We start from the raw sequence: 19,201 nt of genomic DNA on the forward strand, positions 1-19,201 counted from the left end.
CTTTCTTTCTGCATTTTCTCACTTCTCTGATTAAATCCATTCTTTGGAACTTGGGGAAAGCCTAGGAGGCTAAAGTTTTTCTACAAACAAGAAGAGGCAGGCAGAGGACATGGGAGGTGTGTGTGTGGGGTCTGTCCCAGGAAGGCCCCATAGGGTCCTGCTCAGTTACACACAGGTCCCCATTTTCCACTGCATCCCACCTCCACCAAAAAATTTAAAAGTTCTGAACATGCACCCTGGGCGAGGCACTGTGCCCTTTGCTCCCCGTCGTCCTTGGGGTTGGGCCCCGTGATTCCACTTACCTGCGCTTTGAGGAGCGATTGCTGCTTCCTCTGGGCTCTGGAGGTGGCCTAATCAGCCGTCCACATCCACTGCCAACCCAGCCACACCCGGCTCTTGCCCTGGATGAGGAGGTGTGTGCCCTCCTTCCACCCTCTGCTCTTCCCCAAAGTCTGGGCCCCAGGCAGGGCCAGAGCGGCCCCTTCTTCTGCCTTCCCTGAATGCACTCTCTGGCTCCCTAGGACCCCATCTTTGAAGTTCACTCCTTTTAGCATTAAAAGTCTCTAGTCATTTTTAGAGGGGCTTTTCTAGGTCCAGCACCCACTGCCCATCTTCTTGAGCTGAGTTCATGGACAATGTGCCACTTTGGCTTAGAGACAGCATTCTCCCCAAGGCTCAGCCCTGCCTGGTGAGGAAAGAGCTGGCTACCTGCCCTGATGGTCCAAACCACCCTGCATTTGGGATGATCTTACCACTTTTGAGAGCTGTTCAGTTTTCCTTTTTCAGCGTGCCTGCCTGTGGCAGCTCACCACTTAGTCCAACCCTAATCCCAGCCCTACCTCTTCCCCACATTTCAGTTCTGTTCATCAGAGACTTAGTCTACGATGTGCCAAGCAATGAATTAATACAACCTCTCTGGGAGGGTGTACTGTTGTTCTGTCCCTTACAGATAAGAAAATTGAGGCTCAGAGAAGCACAGTGACTCGCCCCTGGCAACTATATTAGCTTGCTCAGGCTGCCATAATGAAGTACCGCAAACTGAGTGGCTTAAAATTTATTTTCTCATAGTTCTGGAGGCTAGAAGTCCAAGATCAGGGTGTTGCTATGTTTGATTTCTTCTGAGGCCTCTCTCCTTGGCTTGCAGACGTCTGCCTTCTCCCTGTATCCTCACATGGTCTTTCCTCTGTGCACATGCATCCCTGGTGTCTCCTGTGTGCCCATTTCCTCTTCTCTTAAGGACACCAGTTAGGTTGGACTAGGGGCCACCCCAGTGGCCTCATTTTAACTTAATCACCTCTTTAAAGGCCCTATCTCCAAACATCATCACATTCTAAGGTATGGGGGTGGAGTGGTATTAGGGTTTCAACACATGAGTTTAGGCGGCAGGCACAATTTAGCTCGTAACAGCAACCCAGCTTCTTAGTAAATGGCAGAGCCAGTCTTGTCACTAGGTCTGTTGATTCTAACCTGGATTTTGCTGTGGGCTGTGAAACCAGACACCACACATGTTATGACCAGGACACGACTTTTCTATCAAGTGGTGCTGTTCTGGGACTTTCTCGGCATTTTTCCTGGTCCTCTGCTCCGGTCCAGACAAACGGAGCTGTCTTAGAGGCTATGTCTATCCAGATAAGTAACTGCAGAGCCCCAAGGCCAAGGCACAGACTCAGAGTCAGAAAGATCTATCTGGTCCTCTAACCTCTGAGCCTCAGTCTCCCCATCTTTACAAGGGAATAAGCATTCTACTCTTACCAGGCTGTTGCAAGAATTAAATGAGAACATGGCTATAAAGAGCTTAGCACAGTGCCTGGCACATGGCAGGGGTGCCCTGGAGTGGGCATGCTCTGGTGCAAGGTGAAGGCAGCTAACTAGCTGAGCTTCTGCCACACCAGCTGAGCCCTTGGTCTGACCTTGTACTAGAGAGTGAAGTGAGTCAATGGGCCCACACCCCTCCACTTTCAGTCTTCGTTAAGTTTGTCCTTCTACCCAGCCATGGTGATAAAGAAGGCTGCACAGGTGGTGGTTGGAGCGCATGGGATGAATGGTAGAAACAACCCCACTGCCCACCCCAGCCTTCCGCAGCTCCTTTGAGATCTTCAGTGGTCATGGCGAGGTGGATGCACAGAGCCTGGAGAACATCCTGCTCCTCGTGGGCATGTCCCTGACGCCGGCCCAGGTGGAAGATGCCCTGAGGAGTGCTGATATCGATGGTGAGTTGGGGGAGGCTTCATCCTGAACCCCAGGCAGGGTCAGGTTCATGGGCAGCATGAGACCTGTGCAGTCACACAGGGCTCTGCGCTTACAGGGTCCTGACTTTGGTTTAATGCTCTGCTGTTACAGTCTAGAAATTCTTGATAATCTTTGAAAGAGGGGCCCTATTCTGCATTTTCATTTTGAACTGGGCCCCACAAATGATGTAGCTTGTCCTGGCCCCAAAGTTAGGGCTCCCTGAGTACCTACTCAGTGCCAGGTTCTGGGGACCCAGAGATGACCAAGACTTATTTCATGACCTAAGATGTAGGTGATCTCTGAGATCACTCCTTCCAGACCTTTATGTGTGCTTCATCGGACATTCCTCCATGACTTGGTCACTCATTTTACCAGCTGTATGACCTTGGACAAATCACTGAAGTTCACCAAGTCTCAGTTTCCCCACCTGTAAAATGGGGCTTACAGCAATACCCATCTCACTGGGCTGTTAAAATAATTAAATGAGATAATCCAGGCAAAGCATGGAGCACAACACTTGGTGCAGAGCATGCATCCGGGAGACATTAACTGCTGGTACTATTCATTCACTAAATATTTATTAACTGGCTACTGTATGTCCATTCCTGTGCTGGGCACGGGGAATAAAGACATGTGTAAGACCTATGAGACCTGCCCTCGAGGTGCTCACACAGTCAATGACACAGAAGGAAGAGTTGCTAAAGGAAGCAGTGCTTAAGGTGGCTTGGAGGAAGGGATCAGGAAGGAAGGCTTCCTGGAGGAGGTGATGCCTGAGCCAAATTGTGAAAGATGAAGCAGGAGTTAGGCAGGGAGAGGGGAAGGAAGAAGGGCATTGCTGGTGGCAGAAATAACCTGGACAAAGGGAATAGGGCACAGGGTGAGAAGCATCACATCTGGTTTGGTTGGCTAGATGCAGGGAACACAGCGGAGCTGTAGGGGGCCTGGGCTCCTGACCTCTGAGTGTCAGCTCTGCTTCCTCCATCACTGCCTGAGCGTGAATCCTCAGACACAAGCTAAGAATGGACCTCAGCTCAGCCCCTACATGACCCCAGGCAACAGCCTACTTTTGTCTATGCCTCAGGCCTCATCTGTGACATGGGGATAAGAGTATTAGGCGACCCCCCCACCTCCTCCCCCCCACCCCCCCACAAGGGTGGCTTTAAGAATTAGAGACCACTCATCAATTTGTCAAGTAGTTCAGAGAACATTTGCCAAGCACCTCTCTGTCTTAAGCCCTGAAGACACAGTGCAGAACAAAACAGCCAGTTCCTGTCTCCCAGAGCTTCAGTTAAATCCCAGATCTTATGAGTGTGTGGTTCAAGTACAAGGGTTCTATGACAGTGTCCAACAGGGGGTCTGACCTGCACTGGTCTGACTTCCCTAAGGAAGTGATGGTCAAGGGGGAGCATTGAGAAAGTTGGAGGGAATTCCTTGGCAGTCCAGTGGTTAGGATTCCGCGTTTTTCACTCTGCGTTTTCACTGCCGGGGCCCGGGTTCAATCCCTGGTTGGGGAACTAAGATCCTGCAGGGCCACAACAGACAAACAAGAACAAGCAAACAAACAAACAAACAGAGTTGGAGGGTGGTGGAGAGAAGTCTAGGAAGAGGAAGCAGCGTGCACAAAGGCCCGCAACAGGGAAGAATGTGGCCCCTGGAGGGAGAGCAGGTTAGCGCTGGGGAGTTTGGTACCAGGTGAGGCTGGAGACAGGTAACGGGCAGGTCTAGCAGGACTTTGAAGGCCAAAGTGGGAAAACTGTAGGTACAAATATGTTCTCATGCAGAGACTAGCACACTGTAATAAGAGTTGCTGACGTTTAATGAGCGTGTATTATATGCATGGCCCTATTCTGAGCACGTTGCCTCAATTTCTCTCCCATGAGAAAGGTGTTAAGGTCATCCTCACCCTATAGATGAGAAAACTAGGGCTTAGTGGGGTTAAGAGACTTTGCCAAGGTCACAAAGATAGTAAGTGGTACACCTATGACATGAACCCAGTCTGCTGCTTCCAGGAACTTCTGGGAGCTTCTAACCCAGAAGATTTTAATTTTCACCTGCTACTTACCTGTGTGCACCACGCTCTCCGCATTGAATATGCGTTACTTTTATCATCAAACCCAATGAGTAAATGCTAATAACCGTGCCTGGGTCGCAATGCCCGAGCCTGCTCTGAAAGGCCCCTGGCCACACTGTATTCTTCTGGCCTCCACAGGAGACGGCCACGTGAACTTCAAAGACTTCTTGGCCGTGATGACAGACACCAAGAGCTGCTTCTGCTCTGTGGGTGAGCAGGGGTGAGCCCAGGGCACTCAGAGCTGGGGGGAGGGGCAGCTGGGGCTGTTAGGCATCCAGGGCTGTTAAGTGGTAACAGCAGCCACCATCCCACGTCCCCAGAAGAGAAGGCCTGACGGACATGGCTCCCCCAAACCCCCGCACTCTGCTCTTTGAGATCCTGTCCCTGCTGGTGGAGATGCTGGCCTTACCTGAGGCAGCCTTAGAGGAGATCACCAGGTGAGTAGGACTGGCTGTTGGGAGTGGAGGGTTGCGGACACGGAAATGGCACCTAGCGTTTTGGCAGCTGAGGACTTTGATAATTAGGACTATTAGTTGCCAGTGAAACCCACATAAAACTGGCTTATACAACAGGGGAATGTATTGGCTCACATCACTGCTCAGGGCCTCAGGAATGGCTGGATCTAGGAGACCAGATGATACCATTCAGGCTTTATCTCTCCCGCTCATCTCTGCATTAGCTTCAAGCTCAGCGAGCCTCTTCGCACAGTGGGAAGGATGGCAACCGGCAGCCTCTACTCTACGCATACCCTCCTTGTCTTGTAACCTCAGCAGCAAGACGAATACCTTCTTGCAGTACTCATACAGCAGTCCCAGAAAGGGAATGTGATAGGGCCTGTCTAGGGCTAGAGAACACGAGGTGGAAGCCTCCCCGTGTTGCCAGAGTGGGCTGGTGGGTGGTTAGTGGTTCACCTAAGGAAGAGACGGCTGTGTACAAAAACACCACGAACATTCGAGGGCTAGAAGCAGAGGGTCAAGGCAGAATGGCCCACCTGGTCGCTCTTGCAGCACACAGAAGCTTGTCCCTATCGCTCAGAAAGTTGGATCATTTTTTCCTGCCACAGACCAGGCTTTTTCGGCAGGGGCTGAAGGAGGGGGAATGATTGCAGGCTGTTCCACTAATACCAACTTAGCAAACCCCAAAGACAAGAGATCTTTCTTCCTCCCGGCATCTATAAATCACTAAACATATATGTCTGAAGACGACAAATGTATCATTTTAAAAGCAATAAAACAAATTGCCAGGTATCAATTTCTCCAGTTTAAAAACAGGGCTTCCCTGGTGGCGCAGTGGTTGAGAGTCCACCTGCCGATTCAGGGGACACGGGTTCGTGCCCCGGTCTGGGAGGACCCCACATGCCGCGGAGCGGCTGGGCCCGTGAGCCACGGCCGCTGAGCCTCCGCGTCTGGGGCCTGTGCTCCGCAACGGGAGAGGCCACAGCAGTGAGAGGCCCGTGTACCGGAAAAAAAAATATATATATATATATACACACACATATAAATTCCAGTAATCTTGAAGCCCGTGTGTGCCCTACCCCAATCACAAAGTACTTTCTCCCTAACAAGAACCAACCCTATTCCTTTGCTTTTTGTTTTAAAATTTCACTGCTTATTTTTCCCTTATCGTTTATTGAAAATTTCATACATACGGCAAAGTTAAAAGACTTTTACAGTGAACATTTATATACCCACCACCTAGATTCTACTGTTGCCATTTTGCCTGTCTGACAACTTCTTATAAATGGAAACAAACCGTATATAGTCATTAGTGTCTAGCTTCTTTCACTCAGCATAATGCTTTTGAGATTCATCCATGTTGCTGTGGGCAGCAACAGTTCACTCCTCCTTATTACTGTATCCCATTGGATGAATATACCACAGTTCATTCATCCATCCTTTCATTGGTAGATTTCTGAGCTGTTTTTAGTTTGGGGTTATAATAAGTAAAGCTGCTATTAACAGTTTTGTACAAGTCTTTGTGTGGACATATATTTTGTTACTTGGGTAAGTACCCAGAAATGGAATTGCTGGGTCACAGGATAGGTGTATTTTACTTACAAGAAACTGCCAGACTTTTTTATCTAAGTGATTCTACCATTTTACACTCACATCAACAATGTACGAGAGTTCCAGTTGCTCCACATCTTGTGCAAATCTATACTGTCAGTCTTGCTAGTTTCAGTCTGGTGGATATGCAGTGGCACTTTTTAAAAAAAAAAAAAATTTCATTTACTTATTTTGGCTGCGTTGGGTCTTCGTTGCTGCGCGCGGGCTTTCTCTAGTTGTGGCGAATGGGAGCTCCTCTTCGTTGCTGTGTGCGGGCTTCTCATTGCAGTGGCTTCTCTTGTTGCGGAGCATGGGCTCTAGGCACACGGGCTTCAGTAGCTATGGCACGTGGCCTCAGTAGTTGTGGCACACAGGTCCTAGAGCAGAGGCTCAGTAGTTGTGGCGCATGGGCTTAGTTGCTCCACGGCATGTGGGATCTTCCCGGACCAGGGCTCGAACCCGTGTCCCCTGCATGGGCAGGCGGATTCTTAACCACTGTACCACCAGGGAAGCCCTGCAGTGGCACTTTTAAATTTTGACTCACACTTGTTTGTATTCCTGAATACTTTATTGTTTAGCTTTCCATATTTTTTTACCTCTATCGTAGTGGACTCATACTATTAAGTCCTCTGTTACTTTTTCTTCTCAGTGTTAGGTATTTGTGACTCATCCATGTTCTTATGCATAGCTGTAGATCATTTATCATTTTCACTGCTACATACTATTATCTGGTATGACTACATCACAATATATGCATTTGTTCTGCAGATGGACATTAGGTCTATGTCCAGTTTCCAGCCATGGTAGAAACAGTGTTAAAATTTTGTATATGTTTCCAGGATACCTGGGCAGGAGTTTCTCAAGAGCAGCAGTTTTAAAACTTTTTCGTCTAGGAAACTGTCAATATTTTCTATATATGAACTTAAAACTGAGAGATCTAAAAAATATTAATTTATTTAACAAAGATAACCCCATTACATGTTAATAGAAAAAAAACATTTTAAATGAAAAGATAACGATATTCTCCAAAACAAACAAACAAGAAAGTTAATGAGAAGAATGGCATTGCTTTACAATATCGAGAATCTCTTCAGTGTCGGGCATAAAAGAAGTTGGCTGGATTTTCCTATATGCTTCTGCATTCAATCTGTTGGTTTGGTTGAAGTATGTGAAGAAATCCGGCCTCACACAAATATGTAATTGGAAAAAGTATTTTAATAGCCTTTTCATTTAATATCCCATATATCATGGAGGTAGTTTTCTTTGATAGTACACCAAACTTGACGAGCAGTAGTGTCTTAAAAGTTGGTTGCAATATGGAATCTGATGCCATATCTGTGAACTGTTCGTTGTACTTTTTAAAAAAAATATTTATTTATTTGGTTGTGTGGGGTGTTAGTTGCGGCCGGCAGGCTCCTCAGTTGCAGCTCCAGGGCTCCTTAGCTGTGGCAGGCGAACTCTTAGTTGCAGCATGCATGTGGGATCTAGTTCCCTGACCAGGGATTGAACCCGGGCCCCCTATATTGGGAGCACGGAGTCCTATTCACTGCACCGCCAGGGAAGTACCCTCGTTGTACTCTTTTAAATAAAAAATCTATTGTTTTTGTAGTTTAAATGGATCTTTTCCCATAAATGGCTTTTGTAACATGCATTGTTCATTTAGAACATATTGCGTATCTTCTAAATGTTGACACATTTCATTGTAGTTATTCCATATATTATATGTATAATTATTAATATCACCCCTAATGTCAGACAAGTCTTTAGGGAATTCCCTGACGGTCCAGTGGTTAGGGCTTGGCGCTCTCACTGCTGGGGCCCAAGTTAGATCCTTGGTTGGGGAACTAAGATTCCACAAGCCACAAACGTTTTTAAATATTAGAAGTGTCGTGTGAGGCTACAGTTCAGTTCACTCATTTGACTGTTATAAACTATTCTGTGTATGAACATGCATATGACACATGCTTATTATAATGGATTTTTAAAATTTTATTTATTATTTATATTATTTTGGCTGCACTGGGTCTTCATTGTGGCACGTGGGCACTCAGGCTCTTCGTGGCGGTGCGCGGGCTCTCTAGTTGCAGTGTGTGGGCTCTAGAGCACTCGGGCTTAGTTGCAGTATGTGGGGATCTGAGTTCCCTGACCAGGGATCGAACCCGGGCCCCCTGCATGGGGAGCTTGGAGTCTTAACCATTGGGCCACCAGGGAAGTCCCATGATAATAGATTTGCTTTCCCAAATTCTAATTTTTTACTTGAAAGCTTTCATTTTGTCATAGGTAACAAATGCTGTCAGCTGTTTTCCTTGAAAGGATGGGCTAACTTCATCCATTTTTGAGAAAATACCTGCCAAAATACGCAAGGCTGCATAACCATAGTTTGTCCTTTTTTCAAGTAAAAAATGACATTTAGTGTGTAGGGGAGGTAAAATTTTCCTTTACCCTCTTCGAGCTTCCAGCTGGGACTGATGTAAGACAGACTAACAGGGGAAAAGCATACAAGTTTAACTTACACGCACATGGGAGCCCTGACAAGAATAATGAAGACCCAAAGAACTGACAAGCCCGAGGGGCTTGCATACAAGGATGAAAAGAGTCGCAACTGTAGAAGAGTAACTAAAATATATGGGCAGGGGCTTCCCTGGTGACGCAGTGGTTAAGAATCCGCCTGCCAATGCAGGGGACACGGGTTCGAGCCCTGGCCCGTAAGATCCCACATGCTGCGGAGCAACTAAGCCCGTGCACCACAACTACTGAGCCTGCACTCTAGAGCCCACGAGCCACAACTACTGAGCCTGTGTGCCACAACTACTGAAGCCCGCGCACCCAGAGCCTGTGCTGTGCAACGAGAAGCCACCGCAATAAGAAGCCCGCACACTGCAACGAGGTGTAGCCCCCGCTCGCTGCAACTAGAGAAAGCCCGTGCACAGCAACGAAGACCCAGCACAGTCTAAAAAAAAATATATATATATATGTGTGTGTGTATATATATATATATATATATATATGGGCAGAAGTAGGAAAATAAGAGTTATTTTAACCATGTCTGTTTGTACAGAGTTCTCTTGGTCTGGACTCTTTTTTTTTCCTTTGGCCGCACCACACGTATACACTGGCCCTCGGCAGTGAAAGCACAGAGTCCTAACCACTGGACCACCGCGAAGTTCCCTCTTCCTCTCTTGTGATAAGAATGTTTCTTCCTCCTGGTTCAGGGAGGGCAGCTTTCACCTGGGAATTTTGTCTCCTGCTTTTAGAAAGAAAAAGTCAGTGGACCCTTCTCGCATCTACCGTTTTTCAAGTGCCTTTAACTCAAAATAATCAACATGCTGAAGTGGCACATATTGGGACGGCATGTCCTAAACTCCTTCCTTCCCTCTATCTGGCACTTCCCTAGAAGGTTCATCTATTAAAAGCCGAGTTGGTGGCCGTGGAGAAAAAGTCGGGTTAGAAGTTGCAAAGAGATCTGTGAAAGGGGGAGGAAAACACAGATCGGAACAAGCAGGAAAGAACAAATCTAAGCACATGATCCTGTATTTCCCTGGATCCGTCTCTTAGTCCTGAGAACAGGTCAGTTCAGTGACAGTCGGAGCTCACTTTAGGAGGCAATGGTATAGGTGGGAGTAGGGCACCCGCCTAACTTAGGCCTTTATATGGTGAGCTGCTAGCAAGCATTTAATGAGGGGCATTTCTTTGGAAAAAGAGAAACAGAAGTTAAAGGTTAGAATAAATTGTAAACTCAGTTTTTGAGACCAGAGGGCAGTTAATTGTGAGATTCTTACATGTCAGTCTCAAAGCATCTTCAGATGGTGGAGGGACTTCCCTGGCAGTCCAGTGGTTGAAACTCTGCGCTTCCACAGCAGGGGGCACGGGTTCGATCCCTGGTTGGGGAACTCGGATCCTGCATGCCACACAGTGGCCAAAAAAGAAAAAAAAAAAAAGGTGGAGTGAGGCTATCTGGTGGCTCTCTGATGAATTTTCTGGCTTGCAGTTTGAATGTCTTTGGTGACGGCACTGGGTGTTCCTGTGAACTAACAGCAGCAGGCATACAGGGTTGTTATACATGATCTGTTGCAGTGATTTTTTTCTTATGGACGTTTATATTAAGTTGCTTTAGCTTGCAGGGCATTGGGAAAAGGGCAGTCCTAGTTTTCAGTGATGCCAGGTCAGGAGGGTGGAGGGAAACTAGAAATGTTGATTCACTTTGTGAATACAAGTGGCAGGAGCCGGTTTATAAAGAAGACAAAAAGCTCAAAGTGAACTAACTGTTCAGCAACCTACAAAGGGGTGTTATAGCTTTTACTGAAACACAGAATTTTTCTCTCCACAATCAGTTCCATTTTTATCAGATAATCAAAGTAAGACTAATTTGTCTGTAAAAATTTTTTTTGTTATTGAAGTGTAGTTGATTTACAATGCTGTGTTAGTTTCAGGTGTACAGCAAAGTGATTCAGGTCTAATATATACTAATATACATATTAGTGTGTGTATATATATATTAGTTTCTTTGTGGACAAATCAGGCAAGTATCAGAAATCACAAAGAGTTCCCTGGTGGCCTAGTGGTTAGGATTTGGCGCTTTCACTGTGGAGGCCTGGGTTCAATTCCTGGTCCAGGAACCATCTCACAAGCTGCACAGCGCGGACAAAATTAAAAAAGAAAAAAAGAAATCACAGAGACAGAGAACCTAGAAAGTTAAACGTATGGCTCTCTCCATTCTTTTTTACTTTTAATTTACTGTCATGGTTGACATACATCAAACAGTGCACTTTAATTGTGCATTTTGTTCTTAGGTTGAATTCATAGCATTATAATGTTAAACATCTGGTAGAGATAACATATGCTTGTTTGACTAGTCTTAATTTACATAAGCTTTTTTTCCCCTTTCTTTAAGCCAATTAAATACAGCTCTCTTACAAGTTAATTTTTATCAATACCATCTGGAGTAGAAAAACATTACTTACATATTATATATACATATACATATATATATATGCATATATAAACATGCAAGACCCAATGCAGCAAAAATAAATAAATTAAAAAAATAAATAAATCTATTTAAAAAAAGGAACTCGTTTCATTTCTGGTGGGAATGCAAAATGGTACAGCCACTTTGGAAGACGGTTTGGTGTTTTTTTTTTTTTAATTCATTAATTAATTTATTTTTGTCTGCATTGGGTCTTCGTTGCTGCGCATGGGCTTTCTCTAGTTGCGGTGTGCGGGCTTCTCATTGCGGTGGCTTCTCTTGTTGTGGAGCTTGGGCTCTAGGTGCGTGGGTTTCAGTAGTTGTGGCATGCAGGCAGAGCACAGGCTCAGTAGTTGTGGCGCACAGGCTTAGTTGCTCTGCAGCATGTGGGATCTTCCCGGACCAGGGATCAAACCCGTGTCCCCTGCACTGGCAGGCGGATTCTTAACCACTGTACCATCAGTGAAGTTCCAGTTTGGTGGTTTCTTACAAAACTAAACAAACTCTTACAATATGATCCAGCAATTGTGCTCCTTGGTATTTACCCAAAAGAACTGAAAACTTAGTCCACACAAAATTAACTGTGCTACACCTACATAGTGGAATATTCAGCACTAATAAGAGCCATCAAACCATGAAAAGACAGAGGAAACTTAAATGCATATTGCTACGTGAAAAAAACTGATCTGAAAAGGCTACATACTTTACAGTTCCAACTATGTGACATTCTGGAAAAGACAAAACAATGGAGACAGTAACAAGATCAGTGCTTACTGGAGTGAGGGGAGAGGGAGGGAAGTGGAGCACAGATTTTTAGAGCAATGGAACTATTCTGTATTACCATAATGGTAGATACATGTCATTTCACATTTGTCACAACTCATACAATGTACAACACTATGAGCGAATCCTAAGGTAAACTATGGCCTTATGGTAATAATGATACGTCAGTGTAAGTTCATCAGTTGTAACAAATGTAACACTCTGGTGGGGGATGTTGATCATGGGGGAGTCTGTGGGTGTGTGTGTGGGGCAAGGGCAGCGGGTAAATGGGAACTGTCTGTACTTTCCACTCAATTTTCTGTGAATCTAAAAAAGTCTACCAAAAAAAACCTTAGTTAAGAAAAAAATACACTATAAATAGGAAGTCCCCCCCCCAAATTAATTAACCATATACACTTGGGTTTACCTCTGGGTTCTTTATTCTCTTCCCGTGTCTATATTTCTGCAAATACCACATAGGTCTCGATTACTACAGCTTTATAGTTAAGTATTCAAATCAGGTAGAGTAAGTCCTCCAACTTGTTCTTTTTCAAAGAGTTCTAGATCCTGTTCTATTCTAGGTCCCTTGCATTTCTATATAAATTTTAGAATCAGTTTGTCAATCTCTATAAAAGAGCCTGCCGGTATTTTGTTGGGATTGCATTGAATCTATATGTTCATTTTGGGAGAAATGACATCTTAATAATAACAAGTCTTTCAGTCCATGAACATGGTGTAACTCTTCACTTATTTAGGTCTCTAATTTCAGCAGGATTTTGTAGTTTTCAAGATATAGATCTTTTACATATTTTGTTGAATATATCCATAAGTAGTGACAAGGTGCTGAGAGTTTCGACCTCTGCAAAGCATGAGAGTTCATGGTTAAGAAGTTTAAAAAAATATGTATATATATCTGTAAGTATTTCATATTTTATACTGTTGTAGATGTTTCCATTTTCCTATTGCTCACAGCTGGTATTATAGAAGTATAGTTTATTGTTGTATATTGATCTTGTATCCTATGACCTTGCTAAATTCACTTATTAGTGCTGGTAGCTTTTTATAATAGATTTCTTAAGATTTTTACACACACAATGATGTCATCTGTGAATAAAGACAGCTTTACTTCTTCCTTTCCAATCCATTAGCATTTATTCCTTTTGCTTGTTTTATTGCACTGGCTAAGACCTTAAGTAAAACAAAAGTGATGACAGCAAACATTTTTGCCTTGCTCCTGATCATGGGGGAAGCAATCAATCTTTCGCCATTAAGCTTGATTTTAGCTGCAGGATTTTCGTAGATACTTTTATCATGTTGAGGAAGTTCCTTTCTGTTTCTAGTTTGCTGAGAGTTTTTATTATGAATGGGAGTTGAATTTTGTCAAATGCTTTTTCTGCATCTTGAGATGATTATAAGGTTTTTCTCTTACATTCTGTTAATATAGTAGATAAAACTGATTTTTCAAATGTAAACTAACTGCATTCTTTGGAAAAACTCCACTTAGTTGTAATGTATTATCCATTTAATATATTACTGGATTCAACCTGCTATTTTGTTAAGAATTTTGGCACCTATGTTCAAAGGAGATGTTGGTCGTTAACTTGCTTTTTGGGTGATATCTAGTGTTCCTGTTAGTATAATGTGGGCATCATAAAATGAGTTACGTGTTCTCATGTCCTGAAAGAGTTCATGAAATCTTGGTATTCAGTCTCCTCTAAAGGTTTGACAGAACTTACAGTGAAGACGCTTGGACCTTATTTTCTTTGTGGGGAGGTTCTTTTGTTTGTTTGTTTTGTTTAATTGAAGTTGATTTACAATGCTTCAGGTGTACAGCAAAGTGATTCAGTTACATATATACATATATTCTTTTTCAGATTCTTTTCCATTATAGGTTATTACAAGATATTGAATATATTTCCCTGTGCTATACAGTAGGTCCTTGTTGTTTATCTATTTTCTATATAGTAGTGTGTATATTTTAACCCAAAGTCCTAATTTATCATCCCCCCACTTACCCCTTTGGTAACAATTAGTTTGTTTTCTATGTCTGTGAGTTTATTTCTGTTTTGTAAATAAGTTCATTTATATCATTTTTTTATTTTCCACATACAGGTGATATCATATGATATTTGTCTTTTCTCTGACTTCACTTAGTATGATAATCTCTAGGTCCATCCATGTTGCTGCAAAAGGCATTATTTCATTCTTTTTTTATTCCATTTTATATTTTGTCATCTTTATCCAGTCATCTGTTGATGGACATTTGGGTTGCTTCCATGTCTTGGCTATTGTAAATAGTTCTGCTATGAACATTGGAGTGCATGTATCTTTTTGAATTAGAATTTTCAGCTTCTCCAGATATATGCCCAGGAGTGGGATTGCTAGATCATATGGTAACTCTAATTTTAGTTTTTAAAAGAACCTCCATACTGTCTTTCATAGTGGTTTGTGCCAATTTACATTCCCACCAATAACGTAGCAGGGTTCCCTTTTCTCCACACCCTCTCCAGGCTTTCTCTTTCTTCTTGAGTATTTCTGGCAGTTACTTCTACATAATATGGATGTACTACAATATTTTGGTTAATGATTTTTAGACTTGTATCTACTGACTTCTTGTTATGGTAAGAATTTAGCTGTCTGATACAACTATCCCCTCAGCTCCTCCTTCCCCATTCAAATATATTATCATTTTTTTACTAACTATTTGGGGTTTCTAATATTATGGCTACACAATTATTCATAGCTGAGCATTTTTTTTTTTTTTTGGCGGTACGCGGGCCTCTCACTGTTGTGGCCTCTCCCGTTGCGGAGCACAGGCTCCGGACGCGCAGGCTCAGCGGCCATGGCTCACGGGCCCAGCCGCTCCGCGGCATGTGGGATCTTCCCAGACCGGGGCACGAACCCATGTCCCCTGCATCGGCAGGCGGACTCTCAACCACTGCGCCACCAGGGAAGCCCTGAGCATTTTTTTATATAATGATTTCATTTCCTTTCTTATTTTTTCATTTCCTAAAAGTTGACAATTGCCTTTTTTTTTTTTCTTTGTACTCACTGACAATTCTTGTACCTTCCTAGAGCTTCTTTTTCTTGGAGGCATTTTCTAAATAATTCCATTTTTCTCATTTTTGGATTAATTTCTTCTTAGGCATGCTGCAGAGCCGTCATCTTGGGAGTTTGTTGTCATCCTAGGAATTCTTTCTTCCTTTCCTCTGATTGGAATTCTGTCTACTGGATCACATGTCTTACTTTTCCTTGATTTGCTTACTCTTTCTTGGTTTGATTTGCTTAAAAAAAATAATAACGGGAGCATGTTTCACCAGTAGCTTTTTGGGGTTAGAAAGGCAGTAATTCAGCAACAGATATGGGAATGCCAGCCCTTGAAATTTCTGTCTTTTAAGCTATAGTGATCCAACCTAAACTGGTTGTCCTCTATGGCAGTTGCACTGCCATTGTGGGATCTCCCTTCACCATCTTCCTTTAACTTTTGTCTTTCTCCTGTGTTAGATTTCTTATTTTCTGTATGTATATCTTCCTTTTCTTTTTGGTTTATGCCCTCATTTTGGAAGAACATGCCCTCCAGTACCTTCCTGAGAAAGGATGAATGGGAGGCATGAGTTCTGAGATTTTGTATGTCTACAAAATTGTTTATTCTACCATCACACTTACTGAATGATTTAGCTAGGTACAGAATTCTAGATTAGTGTATTCATTAAGGAATAGACCCCAATGTACTACAGTTCGAACAATATAGTTTATTTCTCTCATATTGATGGCTTGGAGGAAGCAGGCAGGAAGGCAAGGTTGCTCAAGCACCCAGTTTCTTTCCCACTTATTCTTCCACCATTCCCTAGGTCAATCCTAAGCCAATTTACCAGCAACACATCTAAATTCAAGCCCGTAAGAAGGGGAAGGAGAGGAAGTAGAGAGCAAGCAATTTCCTTTAAAATTGCGACTGAGAAAGTTGCACACACTCTGCTCATGTCCTGTTGGCCCCTGTGGGGTGAAGTTATTTCCTAGTCCATCTTTTTACTCAGGATGCTGTCTTTTCAGGTTCTAATTCTACACAGGGGTCTAGATCCAATCTCCATTTGAGGGCTCTGGTATTCATTTTCTATTTTCTCTGTGTGAAGCTCATTAAAACCCAAAATTCCAGGCTTCAGGGATAGGCAGAGGTCCTAGCAGAACCACCTGCTTAAGCCCTACGGGCTTCCTAACACTCTGAGTAGCATGCCTTGCCTTCATCACTGCCTACAAAGTCTCAGGTAGCCTGGCCCCCCCATCTTGCTGCCCATTTCTACCCCCTTCTCCCTCACACACAAGCTCTAGCACCTCTCTGTTCTTAGAGCTCACCAAGCTCTTTCACACCTCCTGGCCTTTTCACAAGCCATTCCCTCTGCCTGGAAGAGGCTTCTTCCCGATATCCACTTAGCTTGCCTCCTCCCCTCATTTTGCTCAAATGCCACCACCTCGAGACTTTCACTGACTCCTATGGACAAAATAGCTCATCACTGCCTCCTACTCAGCTTTTACTTTCTCTCAGAACACCCATCACTCCCCACATGGTACCATAATTTATTTACTTGTTCATGGTCCGACTCTCCCACTAGATATGTGCCTACGTGGTTGATTTAAAAAGTGATACCAGGGAGCAGAAGTGAGGGAAGGGACATGAACACAGGAGGAGGAGGAGCCAATACAATGATGTGCTACTGAGTCAGCCATCCCCAGGATCTTCTGAGGAGGCTACGAATGGTGGCTCAGAACCATCAGGGGAAGAGACAGGAGCCTGTATGCCTCAGCTGCTGGTTCCTTTGTCAAGGGTGCCCCACACAGATGTTTAACTCCCCTGCACTTCTGGGGCGCATATGTGTCAGAGAGGCTCTGAAGCAAGCAGCAAGAGGTAAGAGCTGAGGTGAGACTGAGCCAGGTTGTCCCTGTGCAGAGCCGGTTGAGGCCCACGTAGAAGTGGCTGCTATGACAGTGGCTGGACCAAGAGGTGGGGCTGAGAGATGACACAAGGACCTTATATGAGTATCTCCTGCACTGCTCTTTCCCAAGCATTTAGGTGAGTGGCCAGCATACAGTAAACACTCAATAAATATTTGAATGAATGAATGAATGGTGCTGCAGTCTAGTGGGGAAAAGGCAAGTAGTGATGAGTTAAGAGTATTAAGTGGGCTGTGACAGGGTTAAGTACAAGTTGTCAGGGGGCCTATAGTGGGAGCCTAACCCGTCTATTGGAGGAGAGAGGACTTTCTGGAAGAGATGGCCTTTAAACTGCGATCTGGAAGATGAGGAGGAGTTAACTGCACAGCTGGCTTACAAAGCACTTGCACATCTAAGTAAAAATACCAGTGATAGAAATCATGGGCAACATTTACCAAGCTCTTTCCTTGAGTCAATTTGCTGAATGCTTAATGGGTCTTGTTATTTAATCTTTGTTTTTAACCCCATAAAAAACGCTGACTGATCTGCTTAGAGAAGTCAAGTGACTTCCAATGACTGGCAGAGATAACCATTTCCCCCCACTTTATAGGGGTGACCGAGACCCAGAGCAGAGCAGTGACTCGCCCACAGTTACAGGAAGTTAATGGTTGAGCCAGGACTAAAACCCAGATCTCTTGTGGCCCTGCTCCTGAGCTGGCCAGACAGAACAGGGGCTCAGAAAGAGTGAGGGAGGAGGAGGGTGAATTAAACACGGCCGGGCTAAGCTGGGTGGCACTGCCTCACCAGCTATTACCAGAAGAAGCTGGTAATAGGCACCTGTAAGGCCCGAGAGATGGAACCAGCCATTGGCCGGCTGCAGTCCCAGAAGCAGCTTCCCTACAACCCGCAGCAGGCAGACACCTTGGAAGTCCCAGAACGAAGAGCCCTCAGGATCCTGAGCCAGCTGAAGCAGCAGAACTATGGTGAGGGCCCTGGGTGCCACACAGCCAGGCCCAGGAGCTGAGACATGGTTTCCCACTTCGGGCTTAACTGTGTGCCATCAGCCAGCTGGCTGATAACCACCACCCATCTCCAGCCTTCCGCACACCCTTTCCCCTGAGCCTTAGCCCTGAGCACAGGTTGGTCCCAAGAGCCTGGACTGAGAAGGAAGAGCGCTTAGCAATCCCACCTCATCATTTATTGAGCACCCTCTGGGGTCACTCACTATGCTAAGCCCTTTGCAGACATGCTAGAATTTAATCCTCATAATCACATACTTACCCCACGTATTCACGATGAGAAAACTGAAGTTTAAGCAACTTGCCCAAAGTCCCACAGCTAGCATGTGTCAGAAAGGGGAGATTATACCCAGGTCTGACTCAAACCTGTGCTCTTTCCTCTGGGCAAGGTTACCTTCCCATAATAGTAGACTTCTACTGTGTGCCAGGTGATGGGCTAGAAGCTTTCTAGAGTCTGTAGAGTGTGCCTATCAGACTCTGCCAGGACTCATCCCAAAGACATGTGCTCCTTTTTAAGCAGGTATTAGCCCTTACACTGTTCTCAGCATTTAGCTGAGTGCTTTGCATATATTATCCCTTTAATCCTCATCATCAACTCTGAGGCGGATACCACCATCAGCTCCAGCTTATGCAGAAGCTCAGAGAGGTTAAGTTACTTGCCCAAACCCACCCAGGTCGTTATGTGGCAAAGCTGGGATTTCATATGGGTCTGCCTGCCTCCCAGCACTGGACGTGCTCTGAAACATTCCCCTCTCCTGCCTCTTCCACCTTTGCCAGCTGCCAACCTGCAAAGCCCCTATGCCCAGGTGCCTTGCATCCCGCTCTGCCCGAGGCTGGACAATACGGTCCGCCGGAAGCAGGGCAGCCACTACATGCTGGAGCTGTGTACCCCCACAAGCCTGGGCCCTGACACCCGTAGCCTCTTCTTCCAGACTAGATCTCAAGGAAGCAGGTGGGTACCCAGAGGGCAGGGACTGCAGCCCAGGCCCATCCACCTCCTCCCTTATGAAGTCCCTGACCTAACCCAAGGGAAATCCATCCTTCCAAGAGATGCCTCAGAGACTGTTGTTCCAGGGAACAACTGTTGTTCCAGGGGAAAGGATGGAAGGGGGAAGAAACTAACCTTTGAGTGTCTGTGTCCCAGGTAGATTGTTCCTAAGTCATGGTACTTACGCCTTTCTGT

General features: G+C 44.8%; 1 protein-coding gene across 1 annotated transcript in view; it reads left to right on the forward strand.

Annotated features, from left to right (window-relative positions):
* Positions 1-19,201, forward strand: part of SPATA21 (spermatogenesis associated 21) — a gene marked incomplete at its 5' end in the record, with an annotated part of 32,346 nt that overhangs the window by 12,209 nt on the left and 936 nt on the right. The window contains 5 exon segments of the mRNA XM_082860024.1: positions 2,073-2,210; positions 4,439-4,520; positions 4,621-4,737; positions 17,807-17,982; positions 18,796-18,970. Coding sequence (XP_082716150.1) covers positions 2,073-2,210; positions 4,439-4,520; positions 4,621-4,737; positions 17,807-17,982; positions 18,796-18,970 — 688 coding nt within the window.

Source organism: Leucopleurus acutus (assembly GCF_964270905.1).
Source record: "Leucopleurus acutus genome assembly, chromosome: 2".
Classification (NCBI taxonomy): Eukaryota; Metazoa; Chordata; class Mammalia; order Artiodactyla; family Delphinidae; genus Leucopleurus; species Leucopleurus acutus.